Consider the following 15,978-nt stretch of genomic DNA (forward strand, 5'->3'; position numbering starts at 1 on the left):
TTTTATATTACTTGTAATAAATAAACATTAATAAGGGCCGGTTTACAGAACATTTTAATCGCGATTAACTTGACATTTGCCAATGCATTTTAAATGGCACCTTAATTTGAATTAGTTTAATTTTGAATTAAATCTTAATTTTGCTTTCTGTACCCTTAGGGCCGGTTTATAGAAAGTTTTGTTAAAATTTAATTCGTTGTTAAAAGTTAACAACTCGAATGGACCAATCACATTTGTTCAATTTGGTCACATGATCAGTTTATCACGCATTTAATTGCGGATTAAATTAATGACACTTTTATAAATCGGCCTTATAAATGTGACCAAAATGAAGCAATTTGATTGGTCTATTCGCGTTGTTAACTTTTAACAGTGCAATTAACTTTAATTGAGCTTTCTATAAACCGATCCTAAGGGCCGGTTTATAGAAAGTTTCATCAAGTTTTAATTCGTTGTTAGAAGTTAACAAGGCGAATAGATCAATCAAATTGGCTCAGTTTGGTCACGTGATCAGTTAATCGCGCATTTAATTGTGAATTAAGTTATACTAATTTATAAAACACCTCAAATAATTTTTTGGGCTTATTTAAATATTTTTGCACGTAAGTTGAGCGACTAAATACTTTTGATATTTAACCACCTGAAAATCAGGATTGTAGAAATCTCTACAAATATATTCGTAACTATTATAGCTTTAAAAAACTATTCTGTTTTTAATTTGGGTAAATTTGAAGCAGTTTTACGAATAGGTTAATGAACTGACTCCTAATTTTAATGAAATCAGACATTTTTAGTTTCTTACAGACAACTTTTTGTTTTGCATGTATAATAGCATACCTTATCATACAATAAAATTGTTTATTCTAAACATAAATATTCCTTAAATATTTCAATCATACATATGAATTTTTTCAAATTCATGAATAATTGAAAATTCACTTTAAAAGCACGTTTCTGTGAAAGCATTCGTCCATTAGTTTCAGTAAAAATGTTTCGTTTGTTTGTACTTTTGGCTTCGGCCCTTGCACTACCAACCGACCAGCCTTTGTCTGAAGTGAGGAGTTAATTTTTTCGTAAGCAAAGAAAATCTCTCTAGGATTTTCCAGTCACTGATTCATCTGGTAACGAGTCTCTCCCAGAAGTCGAAGATCGAATTGTCGGTGGTTCCCCGGCTAAGCTGGGGCAATTCCCGTACCAGGCAGCCCTCTACTTGAAGGACTCTGACGGAAAAATGTTCTTCTGCAGTGGCGCCCTCATTGCCCCTCGGTACATACTAACAGCAGCTCACTGCATTGAAGGCAGGTAAATCCCTTGATTGCATTGTTGATTTTTCACATCTAATAGTTTTGCACCAATTTTTTCTAATAGTATGCTCTAAAATTAAATATTTTTTTAACAGTATTGAAACCGTACTAGTTGAGTTGGGTACAATCAGATTGGATGACAAATCTGGAGGGTTTCAAGTATATGCAAGTCAAGGGTTTTCCCATCCGAACTACAGCCCCAAAAGCATAGCAAATGACATTGCCGTGCTCGAATTGTCAAAGTCTGTGCCGATGTCTGCAAATATTCAAACAATTCGTTTGGCTTCGGATAAGCTGGGAGTTGGGGTTTCGGTCACTTTGAGTGGTTGGGGAAAGACCAGTTCTACGTCCGCTGTTAGTAAAACTCTCAATCATGTGAAATTAACGACTATCTCAAATGCGGTGTGTTATAACACTTTTCGTGATCAGATTTTTTAGGGAAATGTTTGTGCACAAGGCAAGAATTATGAAAGCACTTGCAGTGTAAGCAGGACAACTTTTTGGGAGTTTTACGATTTTGGGGTTCCAGGGTGACAGCGGTGGCCCAATGGTCACTGGATCTGGATCAAGTGCCCTCCATGTGGGTATTGTAAGTTTCGGTAGTTCCAAGGGATGTGATAAAGGGTACCCAACGGTATACACTAGAACTGCGGCCTACAGGGCTTGGATTAGGGAGCACGCGAATGTGTAAACACAACTGAGATTGTAAATTGATTAAATAAACGACAAAATGCAATAAGAAATTGTGGCGTAAAAGTTAAGTTTTTGTTTGTGCTAATGAAATAAACCAAAAAATATTCTCAACTGTATGAAAAAAAAATATTTGAACGTAGGACCCTTGTGGTTATACAGGGTGGCTCAAAATTGACGCTCGTGCGTTGGGAATTTGACTCAGGTGGTTAATACAAATCGAAAGTTAACAGTAAAAAAATTTCTAATTGTCTTTAGTTTGCGAGTTATTGATAAAAATGTAAATAACAAGCTTTATGTTGATTTCAAATTATTTGAGCAAAATAACTTATTAGTTGATGTTAGCGATGTTAAAATTCTTTGAATCACTCTGTCTAGTGAGGAGTATTATTAATTTCCTTCGGTTTTGTATGTTTAAAATTACATTTGAGTTTTTGTTGATTGTTAAAAGCAAGGGCATGTACGGAAAAGTTTCTAAATCGCATTGTAGCGTATTTTGTGACAACAAATTTGGTAAATCTGCTTTTAATAAAGTTTAATGTTTAAATTTTAAATTTTAGTTTCTTATCTCGATAACGAAAGACAATCGGAGAATTTTCCACTCTTAACTTTCGATTTGTTTTAGTCTTCTGAAGCAAACCCTAAAAGCACGGGCGTCAATTTTGAGACACCTTGTAGATTGCAAAAACTAAAACTGATTTAACTAATACTAACAGACATAAACGCGTATTCTGTAACTTTTTTAACAGGCTGTTAGAATTAACACTGGTTAAAATATAAATAAAAATAGCAACAATGATTAACGGCCTTTATATTTTAACGGTTTCATTAAAGAATACGCGCTATAAGTTTTTTTAACGGCCTGTTAAAATTAAACACTGATTAAAATCGGAAGTCTAGGAATTTTGTTTGTTGTTGCTATAACAACAACGATTAACTGCCTTTAAATTTTAACGGTTTCATTAAAGAATACACACTTTAATCCCATACTTCTAATAAGCGCGAAAACTTAGCAATGTTCTTAGAACTCGAAAATATATCGTACTTTTATTTACAACAGATTTTGGTTATTTACGGCATCAGGGAGTAATTAAAATAAAATTTTTTCGCGACGTTTCGATATTTTATTAAATCTTCATCATTTTAGTTTTTAACTTATTTTATTTAGTTCATTATCGAATAAGCAGTGAAACAATAATATTTAACTATAGTTAAAAACTTAAAACTAAATAAAATATGTTTGACAAATTATTGTTGACCATTTTGCAGGGTCTACTTTCTTATCTATAAAAATTACGAAGTAAAATCCATTTTTTGTGATTTTTTTGAAAACTATAAGAGATAGGTTAGGACGTATTGATAAAAGGTACCATAAATATCGATATTTGTTCGACTGCCGTTAAGAAAATAGAGTCGTTTCATTTGAAAAAGTAGTTTTTTGAAAACCATTTTAAAAAAATCATACTGGCCATGAATTTTGATAGTTGACAATCTCGAAAATTCTAGAAAACTCATCAAACCTTTGGTTATCAAATGCAAAAAAAATCACTTATCGCAAAGAGTTCAAGGGCTATGATATCTTTGATAAACCCTTGCAAATAAAAAAAAATATTAAAAAATTGACATATGTCAAAAACTATGACAGATAAATATATATCAGCAATTTGGGTAAATTTTAAACAGCTTGAGAAGGTGATTTCAAATATGCAATAAACATGTGTGGTTATTTTTTAAAATTTGACACTTAGCGCCAATTTTTTGTAGTTTCGGAAGCTCAGCCATTTTGAAAATAATTTAGTTAAACTCAGAATTGTCGATTTGGATTGTATACAAAATTTTAAAGCTCTAGCTACATTAGAAGTCAAAAAGTTTCTAATGTAGCCCTTAAAAGAATCACCCTGTATATACGTGCATACTTGCATAGTTTTTTAGAATTGTTTTGTTATTAAATGGCATTTTTCGAGTATTCTGGTGATAACTGTTATAAAGTTTTTGAATGAGTAATAATAACACATTAAACCATTAAACCCAGATTTCAAATATTGTCCATTTTGGATTTTAGGTAAATGAGAGGCTTTAAAGTCACATTTTTCATAAAAAAGCTTTATTTCTAATTTTATTATGAATAGGTGTTTGAACCAGATTAAAATACCTAAGCTAATTTAACAGATATCCAATTCTAATAAAATTGCGGTTGCAAAAACTTTCTTAGAACAATAAACAACTTTTTAGAAATTATAAAATTTATTTGTTATTTCCTTTATTAGTCAATTATATTTACAATACCAATTTGTGTTATAAGTCGGCTTCAAGTCAAACATTTCGGCACTGAATTCGGGATTTTACCAACTGTACCAAAATGTTGACCGTTGAAAAAGTGCCGCTCGAAAAAAAAACACCAATTTTTTAAACATGATTTATTGCACTTTTCCTTATCTAATCAAATAACAATCTCGATCGTGTTTACACACCAGCGTACGTCTTAATCCAAGTCCTGTAAGCCGCAGTTCTGGTATATGCCGATGGCAAACCTTTGGCACATCCCTGGGAACTACCGAAACTCACAATACCCACATGAAGGGCATTGGAACCGGACCCAGTAACCAATGGGCCACCACTATCACCCTGCAACCCCAAAATCATAAAAACTTATACTTCAAATCACCAAACTTACATTGCAAGTGCTCTGAGTGGTACTGCCCTTGGCACAAACTATCCCTGACTGGATAATACTACCATATGTGTTGGCACAGACCGCATTTGTGATAGTAGTCAATCCAACGTAATTAAGAGTTTGACTAATACTGGACGAACTGTCGCTGGTTTTTCCCCAACCACTCACAGTGACCGAAACGCCACTCCCTAAAGTACTGGAAGCTAAAGAAATGGTTTTAACGTTACTAGACGTAGCCACAGATGTTGACAATTGGATCAGAGCGATATCATTAGCTAGAGTACTGGAGGAATAGTTCGGGTGGTTAATAGCACGGCTTGCTTGAGCTTGAACCCCTCCAGAACCGTTCAAATCGGTGATTCCCAAAACTGCAGTTATGGCAGTAACTCTGTCAAAAAATCAACGGGTAAAAGTTTGATGGTACCATAACAAGGTACTACCCTTGGGTGCAGTGAGCAGCTGTAAGGATGTAAGTTGGGGTAATAAGAGCACCTCCACAGAAGGAAGTACCGCCACTGACTTTCAAATAAAGGGCCGCCTGATATGGGAATTGACCCAACGAAGCTGGGGAACCATTAATAATTCGATTCCCAATTTCCCGAAACGGGAGATATCTCGAAGAAGTGGTGGCGGGAAGAGCCTAGGAAAATTTTTACCCAGTTGTAGAAAAAATAAGCTACTTACTCCAGGCAAAAGTCGCTCGGTTGGCAAAGCTAGGGCCGAGGCCACGCCGAGGAGGAGCACAACCAAACGAAACATTTTGTGATAATTCGCAAAACAATTCGCCGCTTTTATACGATTTTTGCGGCCAAATTGACAATTTAAGACTTTTTCGGGATTAAAAGCGATCAAATAATGCAATGACTAGACGATATTTATCTCAAATTTTTGGATTGTGGGATTACAGGGTTATAAATAAATCTGGCCTAAAATACGACTTGTTTATTGTTTTCAAATACCAGTTTTTCCTTTAATCCAATCAATGTAGTTATAAGTGCGCGTGAAACCGGCAGGTTTGCCACTCTCACAACCGTCAGGGTGTCCAAAACTAACAATACCAACATGAGTGGGGTTTGAATCGCGTGTAACGAGCGGACCGCCACTGTCACCCTAAAAAACACTAAAAGTTGGGGGAAACACTGAAATGTTCAAACCTCGCAAGTGCTCTGGACGATAGTTCCGGGCCCTTTGGCACAAACAACTCCGTTATTTATGTCAAGTCCGTCATAGGCCGTGGAACATTCCGAGTTGGAAATTGTGACTAAATCAACGTACATTAGTTCAGGACTGGCTTCTTCGCCGTCTAAAATTTTACAAAATTGTGATTTTGGTGATTAATTTGGGTGCTGGTTTGTACCATCACTGGTTAGGCCCCAGCCACTGACGGTGACCGTACTACCATCAGTTAGTCCCTGTGATGGCAGGGCAATTGGTTGAATGTCGTCTAAAATTCACGTGAAGCTAAAATTTTCGACTTGTGTTAGTTACCGACCGTTGAATGATACAGCTTGTGGTAATGGTATAAGTCCAATATCGTTAGCTAGAGTATACTTGTTGTAATCTTCGTGCAAAATGTAATCACTTGTCTGGAATACAACCCGTGAGGGATCATCTCCATTGAAGTGGTTTGAGCCCACAGCAATTTTAAAATTAGTGGCGCTGGAAAAATATATGCAAATGTTGCAAAACCAAAAACAAATAAATACTCTTTGACGCAATGACCGGCCGTTAGAATCCATTTTTCGTTCAAGAGAGCCCCTCCACACAAAGTTGAAACTCCAGGTTGGGTGACATGAATCGCCACTTGCCACGGAAATTGACCTTTTTCGGCCGTTTTGCCATTTATAATTCGTGGACCTTTGTATTATTGATTATAAAATTGAAAATAGGGGGGAATAATAAATACCTGGCGCTTTTGCCCAAATTATTGGGGTAAGAGTAAAACACACAATAAAAATTAAATTGAGAAAACGCATTTTATCTCAAAATAAGTTTGAAAATAGGAAAGTATTGTCTTTGATATCTATTCTTTTATGATTTGTTATCGATTAAGTGTTCCGGGTATTGCAATAGGCAATAATTTTATTTAAAGGTTCAACAGTCATCAATGTTGAGCAATACCGTGATTGATAAGATTATAACGAATAAACGATAGGATGTTTTTCGTCACATCCACATCTTGTAAACCACTTCCTAGTCTCATAATCGGCCAGTGTAAGGACATCTTCAGTGCACTTGCATATTTCCAAACGAGCTTAATAAAAATTATGCTAAATCCCCACGTTTAATAAAAATAAAAATTGATTTTAGAAAAAATTAAAAAGGCCAACAATTCATTAGATTCCATCCTGCGGTCTCTTCAGTTTTGTTTAGAGTTTTCCATTTTTTTAACATTGTATTTGAAATTCCCTCTCCATTTTTCTTTATGGATCTATGATATAAATTCTTTTTTATATTATTTTAGAAATTCATCTTTATGTCCTATTTCAGTACTTAGTAGAATTTGGCAAGAGCAGATTTGAGCACAAATTGAGAGTTTCTGTACAAGATAAGAATTCTGTGTTTTAAAGTGAATGGCAACGATAAATTTAGAGCTAAGAAAACCCTAAGAAAAATAATTTTTAAAATTGATAGTTGTTCTGGTTGTTGCTAAAAGTTAAAAACAGACTATAGATTCGTTTATACATTCTTCTCTAGATTCTTCCTTCGAACTATTATTTAGCTTGTATACAAAATTTTTGTATAAACACTTCGATACTCTACAAAATCTCTGAGTTTTTTAAAAATTCTTCTCTAGTTTGGTTTATCTTTTTTTAAGATTATTCCTTAACAATATTTCTAAATTGCTCTCTAAATTTTTATAACATTCTCTTCCGAAGCCGTTTCTAAATATGAAATTCTCTTTAGATTATTTTATAAACACTCCTTCTAATTCTCTTTATTTAGATTCCATTTTGCGACTTTTCAAACTTCTCAGTTTTGTTTAGCATTGTTATTATAATCTTTTCTCCCTTTTCTTTGTAAATCTAAGATCTGAATGTTTTTTTAGATTATTTTATAAGTTCATCTTTATTCCCCATTTCAGTTCTCAAAAATAATTTTTAAAATTGACAGTTGCTGCTAACGGTCATAAACATACCATAAATTCGTTTATAGATTCTTCTCTAGACTGACTCTTCTTTCGAATTATTTTGTTGCCTGTATTCAAAATTCTTGTATAAACACTTTTTCTATAATCTCCAAATTCTCTGGGTTTTTTCAAAATTCTTCTAAAATTTTTTTTAGATTATTTCTCAGTATTGTTTCTGAATTGTTCTCTAGATTTTTATAATATTTTCTTCGGAAGTCGTTTCTAGATCTGAAATCTCTTTAGATTATTTTACAAACACTTCTCCAAATTCTCTTTATTTAGATTCCACTTTGAGACTTTTCAAACTTTTCTGGTTTTGTTTAGAATTTTCCCAGTTTTTTTTAGCATTGTTTCTATAATCTTCGCTTCATTTTCTTTATGAATCCTGAAAATCTGAATTCTTTTTTAGATTAATTTATAAATTCATTTTTATATCCCATTTCAGTTCTTAAAAATAATTTTTAAAATTGACAGTCTTTGCTAAAGATCATAAACAGACCAAATAATCCTTTATAGATTCTTCTCTAGACTGATTCTTCCTTCAAATTATTTTGTAGTCTGTATTCAAAATTCTTGTATAAACACTTTCTCTATTTTCTCCAAACTCTCTGCGTTTTTCTTTTTTCAAAATTCTTCTAGTTTTGTTTAGCTTTTTTTAGATTATTCCTTAGCATTGTTTCTGTATTGTTCTCTAGATTTTTATAAGATTCTTTTCTGAAGCTGTTTCTAGATCTGAAATCTGGACTCCTTTTCAGATTATTATTTTCTAAACATTATTCAACATTCTCCAAGTTCTCTTTTGGATCCGTCACTTTGCGTCTTTTCAAAACTTTATACTTAGGTTTCTTCCAAATTATACTTTAGCATGCATTGATTTTCCCTGTTTTTTTTTGTAAAAGTAACTTTAAAATATGTAGTATTTTTCAGATAATTTTATAAATTTTTTTTTGGAGATTTTTCTTTGCATATTTTGCAGACTGTGTTAAGACTTTTTATAAGTACTTTTCTATATTCTCAAAATATTCTTTTAGTTCTTCCTTAAAATTTTATTAGTTTCGTTTGGAACAGGGTTTTTCAATAGTGGGTTATTTTTATAAACATGCAACCGATAATACTAAAATAATACTGATTCCAGCTGACCAGATTGGTAATCGTTAGAAAAAATAAAATTAATCCACGATTACATTTTCTGGGTAAAGTCAAGTTTGTCTTGACAAGTTTTCGAAAATTTCATTATGGATTATTATTTAAAAGATAAAGAATCAATGTTGATTCAATTAATATTTTTAAAAATTAAATAGTACCCAAGTGATAAGTGCAATTAGTATTTTTAGTTGCATCTTAGAACATGTCAGAAATAACTCACTATTGACTCACCCTGTATAATTCTTTAGCATTGTTGACAACTAAAATTGCATTTTCTCCCACAGTATCCTCACATTATCAATAATATATTTGGAATAATATTCTCTAAAAATTCTTTGCATTATATTGGATTTCATTATTATCTTCCAAGTTCTCCAAATGTTCTAATGCTACAGTCGTGTATGCAACCACCAATACAAAATTACAGTTTCCTGTAATACCATCAAAACGCAAATGCAACTCCTTATCAGTTTACAGTGTTATCTTCCCGTATTTGTTTGCATTTCCACAATTCATGAGGCGTAACAGTGTTAGTTTAATCGAAGTGAGACGCCTTAATTAATTTCCCTCGAACAAAAGGTCCCATTTTAGGCAATGATGGAGTGGCTCAAGCCATCACTTGTTTGGAGCGGTGACCACAAAACCCTCCTCCTTTCGGAAAACAACAACACAGAACCCGTCCCTGATGTCAGTTTGAGCCAAATAATTGAGAAAAGTTCACAATTCCCTATTGAGTTCCCTTTGGAATCAGTACGTTGTTGTCAACTTCAAAATCACACCGCCGTAAAAACCCTAGAAAAGAACATAAATTCGGCGTATCCGGTGATTCACGAACATGCGCTGTATTTATGCGCAGTTTTCCTGCTGCATCAAGGGAAGTACGGGGAAAAGAAGGAGTTTTACAAAGAGATGTCGCTGTTGCAGTTTATTGATAGGTTGTTGAATAAACGGGCGGTTGTGTTCATGGGGCCTGTGGACCATTATTTACTTTTGAACAAAACAAGTGGTTCAGGCCGGTGGGAAACAATTGGGACAAGTAGCGAAACGCCGCCTCTGGTTTTGGAAAACTGTCTCAGTTACGATGAAATAAAATTATCGGCGTTATTGTCAGTCTCGTCGTTTAGTTACTTTATCAATAATGGGGACCGCAATAATATGGGCTATTTTGAGGAAAATCGGAGCAGAGTTGAAGAGAATGGGGTGATAATTGGGGTGATTGGCCCCAGACTTGAAAAATCTAGGGTAATGGAGTACCGCGAGGTTGTCATTTGCAAGGAACAAAACACTAGTTGCTATGGATACGGCCCGTCAGAAGAGCCAACCTTGCAGCAGGAATTTTTGAAATTTTACGGCAGTGTGAATGGGACTTATGATAAGGTTTTGGAACAAATCGGGTCACACCCTGAGCAATATTTGGAATTAGGGAGAGGCAAATATTTCGATCGGTTGATGTATGAGAAACGACTCGCTTTATCGATTGATACTCTTCTAATCGAAGCAAATGATCGAGCGAAACAGGAAAATAAAATGGCATATGTGCACGTTGTAGGCCTCGGTCTGGGCGTATGGAAAATAACCCACCAACAAAACAAAATTTTTATGGACACGTTCGCCCAACGGCTCGAGTAATAAATAATTATTTTAGTCCTTCCCCCAATAACGATTAATTTAAGGCTACTGGGCGATGAGTTGAAACACATCAGCGATGTCCGTTTCGCCTACATTCACGAAACTTCCGCGGGGAAGTACTCAAACGGTGACAAAATCAAGGGAATCACACTACACATGATCGATAAAAATCCCCAGGAGAAACTTGCAGGGGACGACGAAGGCAAACTGTTGGTAGTGTCGTATCCCTGGGATGGCAATGCGTTGCCTGGCAACGAATTCTGGATGGGAAGTTTGAACGGGAGTGGCGACCCTGCTGCAGCTAGTTCCTCACAGGTGGCAGAACTGCACAACTGGCACATCAACGCCAAAGCGAGCGCGCGAAATTTGAGAATTGCAACGTTTAAGGGGTTGTACACCTTCAAGGAGTACCAAGAGATGCACAAAAATGATTGATTAATTGTCCAAATAAAACACTATCAGAAAAGCCATTGTTTCCTTCCCCCACCATAGAATATTTGAAGTCGTCGAAAAAATTATATGTGTGACTCTGGAGAAAGAAATGTACAGAGTGGTGCAAATTAGTGTCTTCCTTGTTATAAGGTATAAATGAAACAAATTTTAGTCATGCAATAAATATATTTAGTAATTTGTAACATATAATAGAGGAGCACCTTTAAATAAAAAACAAATGGACGTAATTTAAAAACTAAACTCCTTTTAAGTACATGTGCGTAAAAATAATACAAAAACAAAATGTAACAGTCGATTAATTAAAATTTGCTCGGATTTTTGGGCCTTGGTGTCCTGGGCAAGGGAGCAATGCCACTGGGAATGGCAAAGTTTTCCTGCTTTATGCGAATCCCCTCTGGATTTGTAACCTGTAGACCAATCGTTCCACCGATGGTACTCCTGCACGCATCTCTTGCCGATATTTCTTTCTACAAACCTCCAAATTTGCCAAACTCGCTACAACTCGTCAAAAACTCACCTCAAAATCGTGGTATGTGGTCGAAACATTACTCTGATTTTCCTTATCCGAGCTCTTAAATAGTCGGCTTCTCAGTCGTTGTTTATGTGCAGAGGACCGCCGACGATTATTCTTAGTTTTTGATGTGTTGAATTTGGGTAAGCCAGTCTTTGAGACCTTTTTCAAAACCGCAAGTTTTGCTTTTTTGGAGGGTTCTGTCGCTGGAGTCGCTGTGACTTTGCGTTTGGAGCAGTGGCGTGGAGTTGTGGGCAGTCTGCTCGAACAGGACGGCTGTTGCTCACGCAGTTGTTTCTTGGCACTCAGTTTCTGTTTAAAATCCTAAAAATAATTAAAAACTCATTCAAGAGATAAACATAACACCATCTTTTTCCGCTTGGACAACAGGCTCGTTGTATTTTTAATTATCGAACTAGGATTATTGCAACAACACTTAAACTAATTCAAACTTATGCAATTCTGTGAATACACAAAATGTTTTTTGATTTTTTTTGTCTAATTTTTAATCATTTATCAGAAAAAAATATGAAAGATGACATAATTTATGTACTCTACGTCAACTGGCCAGGACAGGGTCCTCAGTAGCCCGCAATAATTAATAAATTATTTGTCTGTCTAGGTTATGCAAAATTTTCTGCTGAATTCGAATTCGAAGTTAGCTTTTCGATTTCGAATTGTCTTCATACTGAAAAAGACGTTCTTGTGGAAATTTTTTGAGAAACTTAAAGTTGGTGAAATATTTCATTTACATCCTCATTTTCCTTCTGGATAAAGCTAGAAACTTCTTTTTTACAGAAGGTTGCATTGTGTATGTAGCTTTAACGTAAATAGACAACTTTTAGTCCACTACAGAGCTAAAAGTAGTTCATTTTCTGTTTAATACTGATAGCATTTTTAAACACTTTCTCTCTTACAACCCGAGGAAAAGATTGTATCCTGTAAATAACTTTCAAAAACGTTACTTACAAAAGCTGTAAAACAACGAGGAAAATGATTGAAATTCGACGCTTTTTAGCGTGGATATTATCCCCTTAATATCAGTATTTATGATTTCAAACACTCCGGCTACGCTGTCGTGCTCGAAAAATCGTGCATTTTAAAAACCTCCATATCCACTTATAATTTAATATACCCTATTAGCTTGTGCATTTTCCTTGCAAAAATGTATTTGTTCAAATAAGTTGAAAAGTTGTTCGGGTTCGTATTACGCAAAAATTGTGACATTTTCGATTTTAGGGCTGTCTAGCGAAATCTTGAAGAAAAAAAACAAGTTGCTAGCTCAAAAATGTGCTCGAAATACCCAAAAATAAAAAATTTTTTATGTAATTTAGTGATTTAGTGAATGAAATTTCTCGTAATAATTGAGTTTCCGATTGATAGACGTCTTTAAACACTGGTTGTAAATTAGTCAGATTTTTTACCATCAGTTCTGCATTATATAATTTAATGCGTTTTTTTTGGAAATATTATAAGCTTTTTTTTAATATCTGAATCCTATTTTATAAAGACTATTTCTTAAGGTAATCGTCTTTCTGAAAGTAACGTATATTCACTATTTTAAAACACGTTTCCCACAGCAACGTGTTTCAAATTAAACTGTTCTAATAAAAAAAAATTTAATAACACTTACGCGAAGACGCTTAAAGTTCTCGCATACGCTCGTTGCATAACGACAGCCCTTGAACTTTAGGCTTGTGTTTTCGCACTCGTATTATTAATAACATAATAACAATAATAACTATTAATTACGTTCTGACTGAACAACGTGCAAGAAAACTGTTCGAAAAAAGCAAAAATACTCGCATCTTCGACTAAATCTAGTGATAGTATTTTACTAAATTTTAAGGAAATTATTTGTAATTATTGAGTTTCTGGTTCAACAACGTTCTAATCACTGAATAACGCCAAAAATAATGTAATTTGTGACCTATTTTCATAGTTTTTGGGCCCAGTTTGGCAACATCTCTAGAAAAACTGTGACTTTTGCTGAAAAACGTGCTTGAACCCTCAAAAAAGGCAAAAAAGCCTTACTTTCGACATAATTTCGACTAACTTATAGATTTTGCGGCTTATTATGAATAAAGTTTCACAAAATAATTCTGCGTCCGGTCGAAAGACATGCTTGCACTTTCGGAAAAAGCAAAAATAATATTATCTTCAACCAAATTTAGTAATTTGTGGTTTAGAAAAAATGCTTAAAAGTTCAAAACAGACAAAAATACATTAATTTAGTAAAAATTTTGCAAAAACTGTACAAACCCGTTCTTTATTTTCGTGCAGTTGTTGAATGTAGTCGTCGATTGTTTGCCCAAACGTCTCGAATTCTTGCCCATTTCGGACCAAATACGCTTGAGCCAAACTTCGGAGCTTATCCTCAACTACTGGAAGTCGTTTTTTGAGCTTATTACGTTTCCTTTCCTCAATCAACAATTGCCCTCCGCGGTTCTTGTACCGATTAGCACCTTTAGAATTCGATTCTAGCTCGATCTGTTCCGTCCACAACGTCTTAAACTCCTTGAGAAGTGCAAAGATTTCAGAGTTCTCCTCGTGATAATTCTTCCATTTCTCGATTTCACGCTCATGTATATCGAACAAATCTTCGGTAAAACAATCGGAGTAGTAAAACGTAAAATCATCGCGTTGTTTTTGTGTACAGTGACACTTTTCCCACCATTCTTCGAGCTCATCTCGTTGCTTTAAAATGAAACTCTGAAGCTTGGCCTTTTTCATCGCCTTCAACCTATTCAACTCCTCTTTAAGCGCCTCCAGCGTCTTCAACGAGTGCCCCACGTGTCTCGCCCGGAAATCATCACGCTCCACCAAATCAACCTCCAATTTTTTCCATAAATCGTCGATCCTGCTCCTCAACTCTTCAACCTCCTCGGTCACGTCAGCGAGGCGCTTGACCAACTGGTCGTGGAACTGCCGCAACTGCTCCATTTCTGCGTCGGTTATGCGCACTTGGGTATTGGACAAATTCAAAATATCCTTCTCGAACTCTAGATTAGGGCACATCTCTAGTTCGGAGACAATCTCGACGATTTTTTCCTTCAGTTGGAAGAAAACCTCCTCCCGTTCCATCGCCTCCGTCTCCAGGTTCTCGACATAGGCCTTCAACTCCTCCAGCTCGGGGGGCAACGGGAGTGGGGCCCCGGGGAGCAGTCGGGGGGCCCGCCCCAGACAGGCACACAGTTTGAGCTCTTTCTGCTGCAACTCGCTAAACTCCCGTCGGCGAATCTGGGCCAAAGCCTCGAATTCGTCCACCTTTTGGACGATTTGGAGGCGCACCTCACTCAGAGGAACCCCTTCGTAGTTGAAAGTGGGGATTGGGACGTGGAGGTCGCGACAGAGATTTTCGAGTTTCTCCAACAGTTTCATTATTTTATCGAGACTTTTCTCGTGGATTGTGTCCACATCGGCGATCAGGTCTTCGTAAAGGGTTTCGATTTGTTGGAGGAAAATTGTCACATAATCGTCCAGGTCTACCTCGGCTTCGCCGATTTTACACACGATGTGGCACCAGTTCGCCACTGCCTTTTTTGTCAATTTTATCGATTCAGATAACAGTTTTTCGGCCCACGGCTTGCCCTCAAACCTAATTGGAACTGTTGTACCTACTTTTTCTAACCACTAACCAATTACTCACATTTTTTCGTTGAAATCGTCCATTTGAGACAGCCGGCGCTTTATGTCGCACATATTTCTTAAAAACTTGGAAACTTTTACTGACAAACACAGTGAAACGTTAAAGACATAAAAAGGACGGTAACAAGTTTTAAATTCGTTTTAACGTCCTTCAGTGTCACTGTTTAATGTCAAGGTTGCGCATGCGCTCTGGATAAGAAAGGTTTAAATAGCTCAAATAAAATTTAATAAACGGTGCCAGAAAGTCACTAATATTCCGACACTAATCTAATCAGTTATAAAATAAAAACTACACATAATCGGGTTAAAAATTGTAATTTACACCATGAAAATTACAAACGTCCAACAAATCACTTGGCTTCGTGCGCGTAGAGTTGCCTACATTTTTTTTGGTCGACTGTAAGGGAACGCGTAAGAAAAATACACGTCTAAAACTTGTCATCAACAGAAAATTAAATGACAGAACAGTACATACATCTCTAGAAACATACACTGGCAGACAAATCTGGAAATGCGTTCCAGAATTACATTTAAGGCGGCCCCCGAGAACTGTCACATCAAAAAAATGTGTTTTTACTGTTTTTTTTTACTTTTAAACATATCTTAAAATCGACAATTTTCAACCGGAAACCATTGTGGCGCCTCCAACTGGCAAATAAATTTTGAAAGTGGTAAGTTTTAAAAATCTCATTCTCAAAGCAATTTTTCGAAAGGTAGTTTTTTTCTTGCTATTGCTAATATTGGGTTTAATTTTTGCATGCGTATTTGCGATGATGTTGTTCATGAGTGGTGT

The 15,978-nt window shown here is 35.5% G+C and overlaps 5 protein-coding genes across 7 annotated transcripts; 2 read left to right on the forward strand and 3 right to left on the reverse strand.

Annotated features, from left to right (window-relative positions):
• The first annotated feature begins 946 nt into the window (after positions 1-946).
• On the forward strand, positions 947-2,047 carry LOC659251 (chymotrypsin BI-like). The gene is made up of 5 exons (XM_064358379.1): positions 947-1,054; positions 1,097-1,302; positions 1,400-1,658; positions 1,743-1,787; positions 1,834-2,047. Exons 1-5 carry the CDS (start codon positions 989-991, stop codon positions 1,993-1,995), a joined length of 738 nt encoding a protein of 245 aa, XP_064214449.1. The 5' UTR covers positions 947-988; the 3' UTR covers positions 1,996-2,047.
• Positions 2,048-4,237: 2,190 nt separating this feature from the next.
• On the reverse strand, positions 4,238-5,497 carry LOC659183 (serine protease P166). The gene is made up of 4 exons (XM_965510.3): positions 5,353-5,497; positions 5,109-5,308; positions 4,669-5,056; positions 4,238-4,619 (listed from the first exon to the last, which is right to left on the reverse strand). The coding sequence occupies exons 1-4, from the start codon at positions 5,425-5,427 to the stop codon at positions 4,458-4,460; spliced, it is 825 nt and encodes a 274-aa protein (XP_970603.1). The 5' UTR covers positions 5,428-5,497; the 3' UTR covers positions 4,238-4,457.
• A 98-nt stretch (positions 5,498-5,595) lies between these two features.
• Positions 5,596-6,655, reverse strand: Ctlp-6e (chymotrypsin-like proteinase 6E). Its single transcript, NM_001167613.1, has 6 exons — positions 6,575-6,655; positions 6,375-6,525; positions 6,161-6,327; positions 6,026-6,112; positions 5,823-5,971; positions 5,596-5,778 (listed from the first exon to the last, which is right to left on the reverse strand). The coding sequence occupies exons 1-6, from the start codon at positions 6,642-6,644 to the stop codon at positions 5,620-5,622; spliced, it is 783 nt and encodes a 260-aa protein (NP_001161085.1). The 5' UTR covers positions 6,645-6,655; the 3' UTR covers positions 5,596-5,619.
• Positions 6,656-9,337: 2,682 nt separating this feature from the next.
• LOC659020 (hypothetical protein) lies at positions 9,338-11,454 on the forward strand. 2 transcript variants are annotated; one of them, XM_965359.4, is made up of 3 exons: positions 9,338-9,488; positions 9,536-10,569; positions 10,618-11,454. In XM_965359.4, the coding sequence occupies exons 1-3, from the start codon at positions 9,459-9,461 to the stop codon at positions 11,006-11,008; spliced, it is 1,455 nt and encodes a 484-aa protein (XP_970452.3). In that variant the 5' UTR covers positions 9,338-9,458; the 3' UTR covers positions 11,009-11,454. The 2 variants fall into 2 exon arrangements, with proteins under 2 accessions (XP_970452.3, XP_008194953.2); XM_008196731.3 differs by having other exon boundaries at positions 9,384-9,473.
• LOC660149 (protein regulator of cytokinesis 1) lies at positions 11,172-15,393 on the reverse strand. Of its 2 annotated transcripts, none has more exons than XM_015984480.2 (4): positions 15,187-15,393; positions 13,800-15,135; positions 11,544-11,849; positions 11,172-11,493 (listed from the first exon to the last, which is right to left on the reverse strand). In XM_015984480.2, exons 1-4 carry the CDS (start codon positions 15,237-15,239, stop codon positions 11,326-11,328), a joined length of 1,863 nt encoding a protein of 620 aa, XP_015839966.1. In that variant the 5' UTR covers positions 15,240-15,393; the 3' UTR covers positions 11,172-11,325. The 2 variants fall into 2 exon arrangements, with proteins under 2 accessions (XP_015839966.1, XP_971501.1); XM_966408.4 differs by having other exon boundaries at positions 11,544-11,861; positions 15,187-15,368.
• Positions 15,394-15,978: the final 585 nt, after the last annotated feature.

The sequence above is a fragment of the Tribolium castaneum genome, chromosome 8 (assembly GCF_031307605.1).
Source record: "Tribolium castaneum strain GA2 chromosome 8, icTriCast1.1, whole genome shotgun sequence".
NCBI classification, from domain to species: Eukaryota; Metazoa; Arthropoda; class Insecta; order Coleoptera; family Tenebrionidae; genus Tribolium; species Tribolium castaneum.

What these genes read in the sequence shown, in the direction of transcription:
- LOC659020 (XM_965359.4), top strand. Translation starts at nt 9,459, where the DNA reads ATGAGGCGTAACAGTGTTAGTTTAATCGAA. An exon ending in ACAGTGTTAGTTTAATCGAA is followed by an intron (nt 9,489 to 9,535) that starts GTGAGACGCCTT and finishes GTCCCATTTTAG; the next exon opens with GCAATGATGGAGTGGCTCAA. An exon ending in ACGTTCGCCCAACGGCTCGA is followed by an intron (nt 10,570 to 10,617) that starts GTAATAAATAAT and finishes GATTAATTTAAG; the next exon opens with GCTACTGGGCGATGAGTTGA.
- Ctlp-6e (NM_001167613.1), bottom strand. Translation starts at nt 6,644, where the DNA reads ATGCGTTTTCTCAATTTAATTTTTATTGTGTGTTTTACTCTTACCCCA. An exon ending in ACAAGCTGTATCATTCAACG is followed by an intron (nt 6,113 to 6,160) that starts GTCGGTAACTAA and finishes CGTGAATTTTAG; the next exon opens with ACGACATTCAACCAATTGCC. An exon ending in CTGGGGCCTAACCAGTGATG is followed by an intron (nt 5,972 to 6,025) that starts GTACAAACCAGC and finishes GTAAAATTTTAG; the next exon opens with ACGGCGAAGAAGCCAGTCCT.
- LOC659183 (XM_965510.3), bottom strand. Translation starts at nt 5,427, where the DNA reads ATGTTTCGTTTGGTTGTGCTCCTCCTCGGCGTGGCCTCGGCCCTAGCT. An exon ending in GCTGCTCACTGCACCCAAGG is followed by an intron (nt 5,057 to 5,108) that starts GTAGTACCTTGT and finishes ATTTTTTGACAG; the next exon opens with AGTTACTGCCATAACTGCAG. An exon ending in CCACTCAGAGCACTTGCAAT is followed by an intron (nt 4,620 to 4,668) that starts GTAAGTTTGGTG and finishes TTGGGGTTGCAG; the next exon opens with GGTGATAGTGGTGGCCCATT.
- LOC660149 (XM_966408.4), bottom strand. Translation starts at nt 15,239, where the DNA reads ATGTGCGACATAAAGCGCCGGCTGTCTCAAATGGACGATTTCAACGAA. An exon ending in TGCACGAAAATAAAGAACGG is followed by an intron (nt 11,862 to 13,799) that starts GTTTGTACAGTT and finishes AATTATTTTTAG; the next exon opens with GATTTTAAACAGAAACTGAG. An exon ending in CCACATACCACGATTTTGAG is followed by an intron (nt 11,494 to 11,543) that starts GTGAGTTTTTGA and finishes GGAGGTTTGTAG; the next exon opens with AAAGAAATATCGGCAAGAGA.
- LOC659251 (XM_064358379.1), top strand. Translation starts at nt 989, where the DNA reads ATGTTTCGTTTGTTTGTACTTTTGGCTTCGGCCCTTGCACTACCAACC. An exon ending in CCGACCAGCCTTTGTCTGAA is followed by an intron (nt 1,055 to 1,096) that starts GTGAGGAGTTAA and finishes AAATCTCTCTAG; the next exon opens with GATTTTCCAGTCACTGATTC. An exon ending in ATTATGAAAGCACTTGCAGT is followed by an intron (nt 1,788 to 1,833) that starts GTAAGCAGGACA and finishes TTGGGGTTCCAG; the next exon opens with GGTGACAGCGGTGGCCCAAT.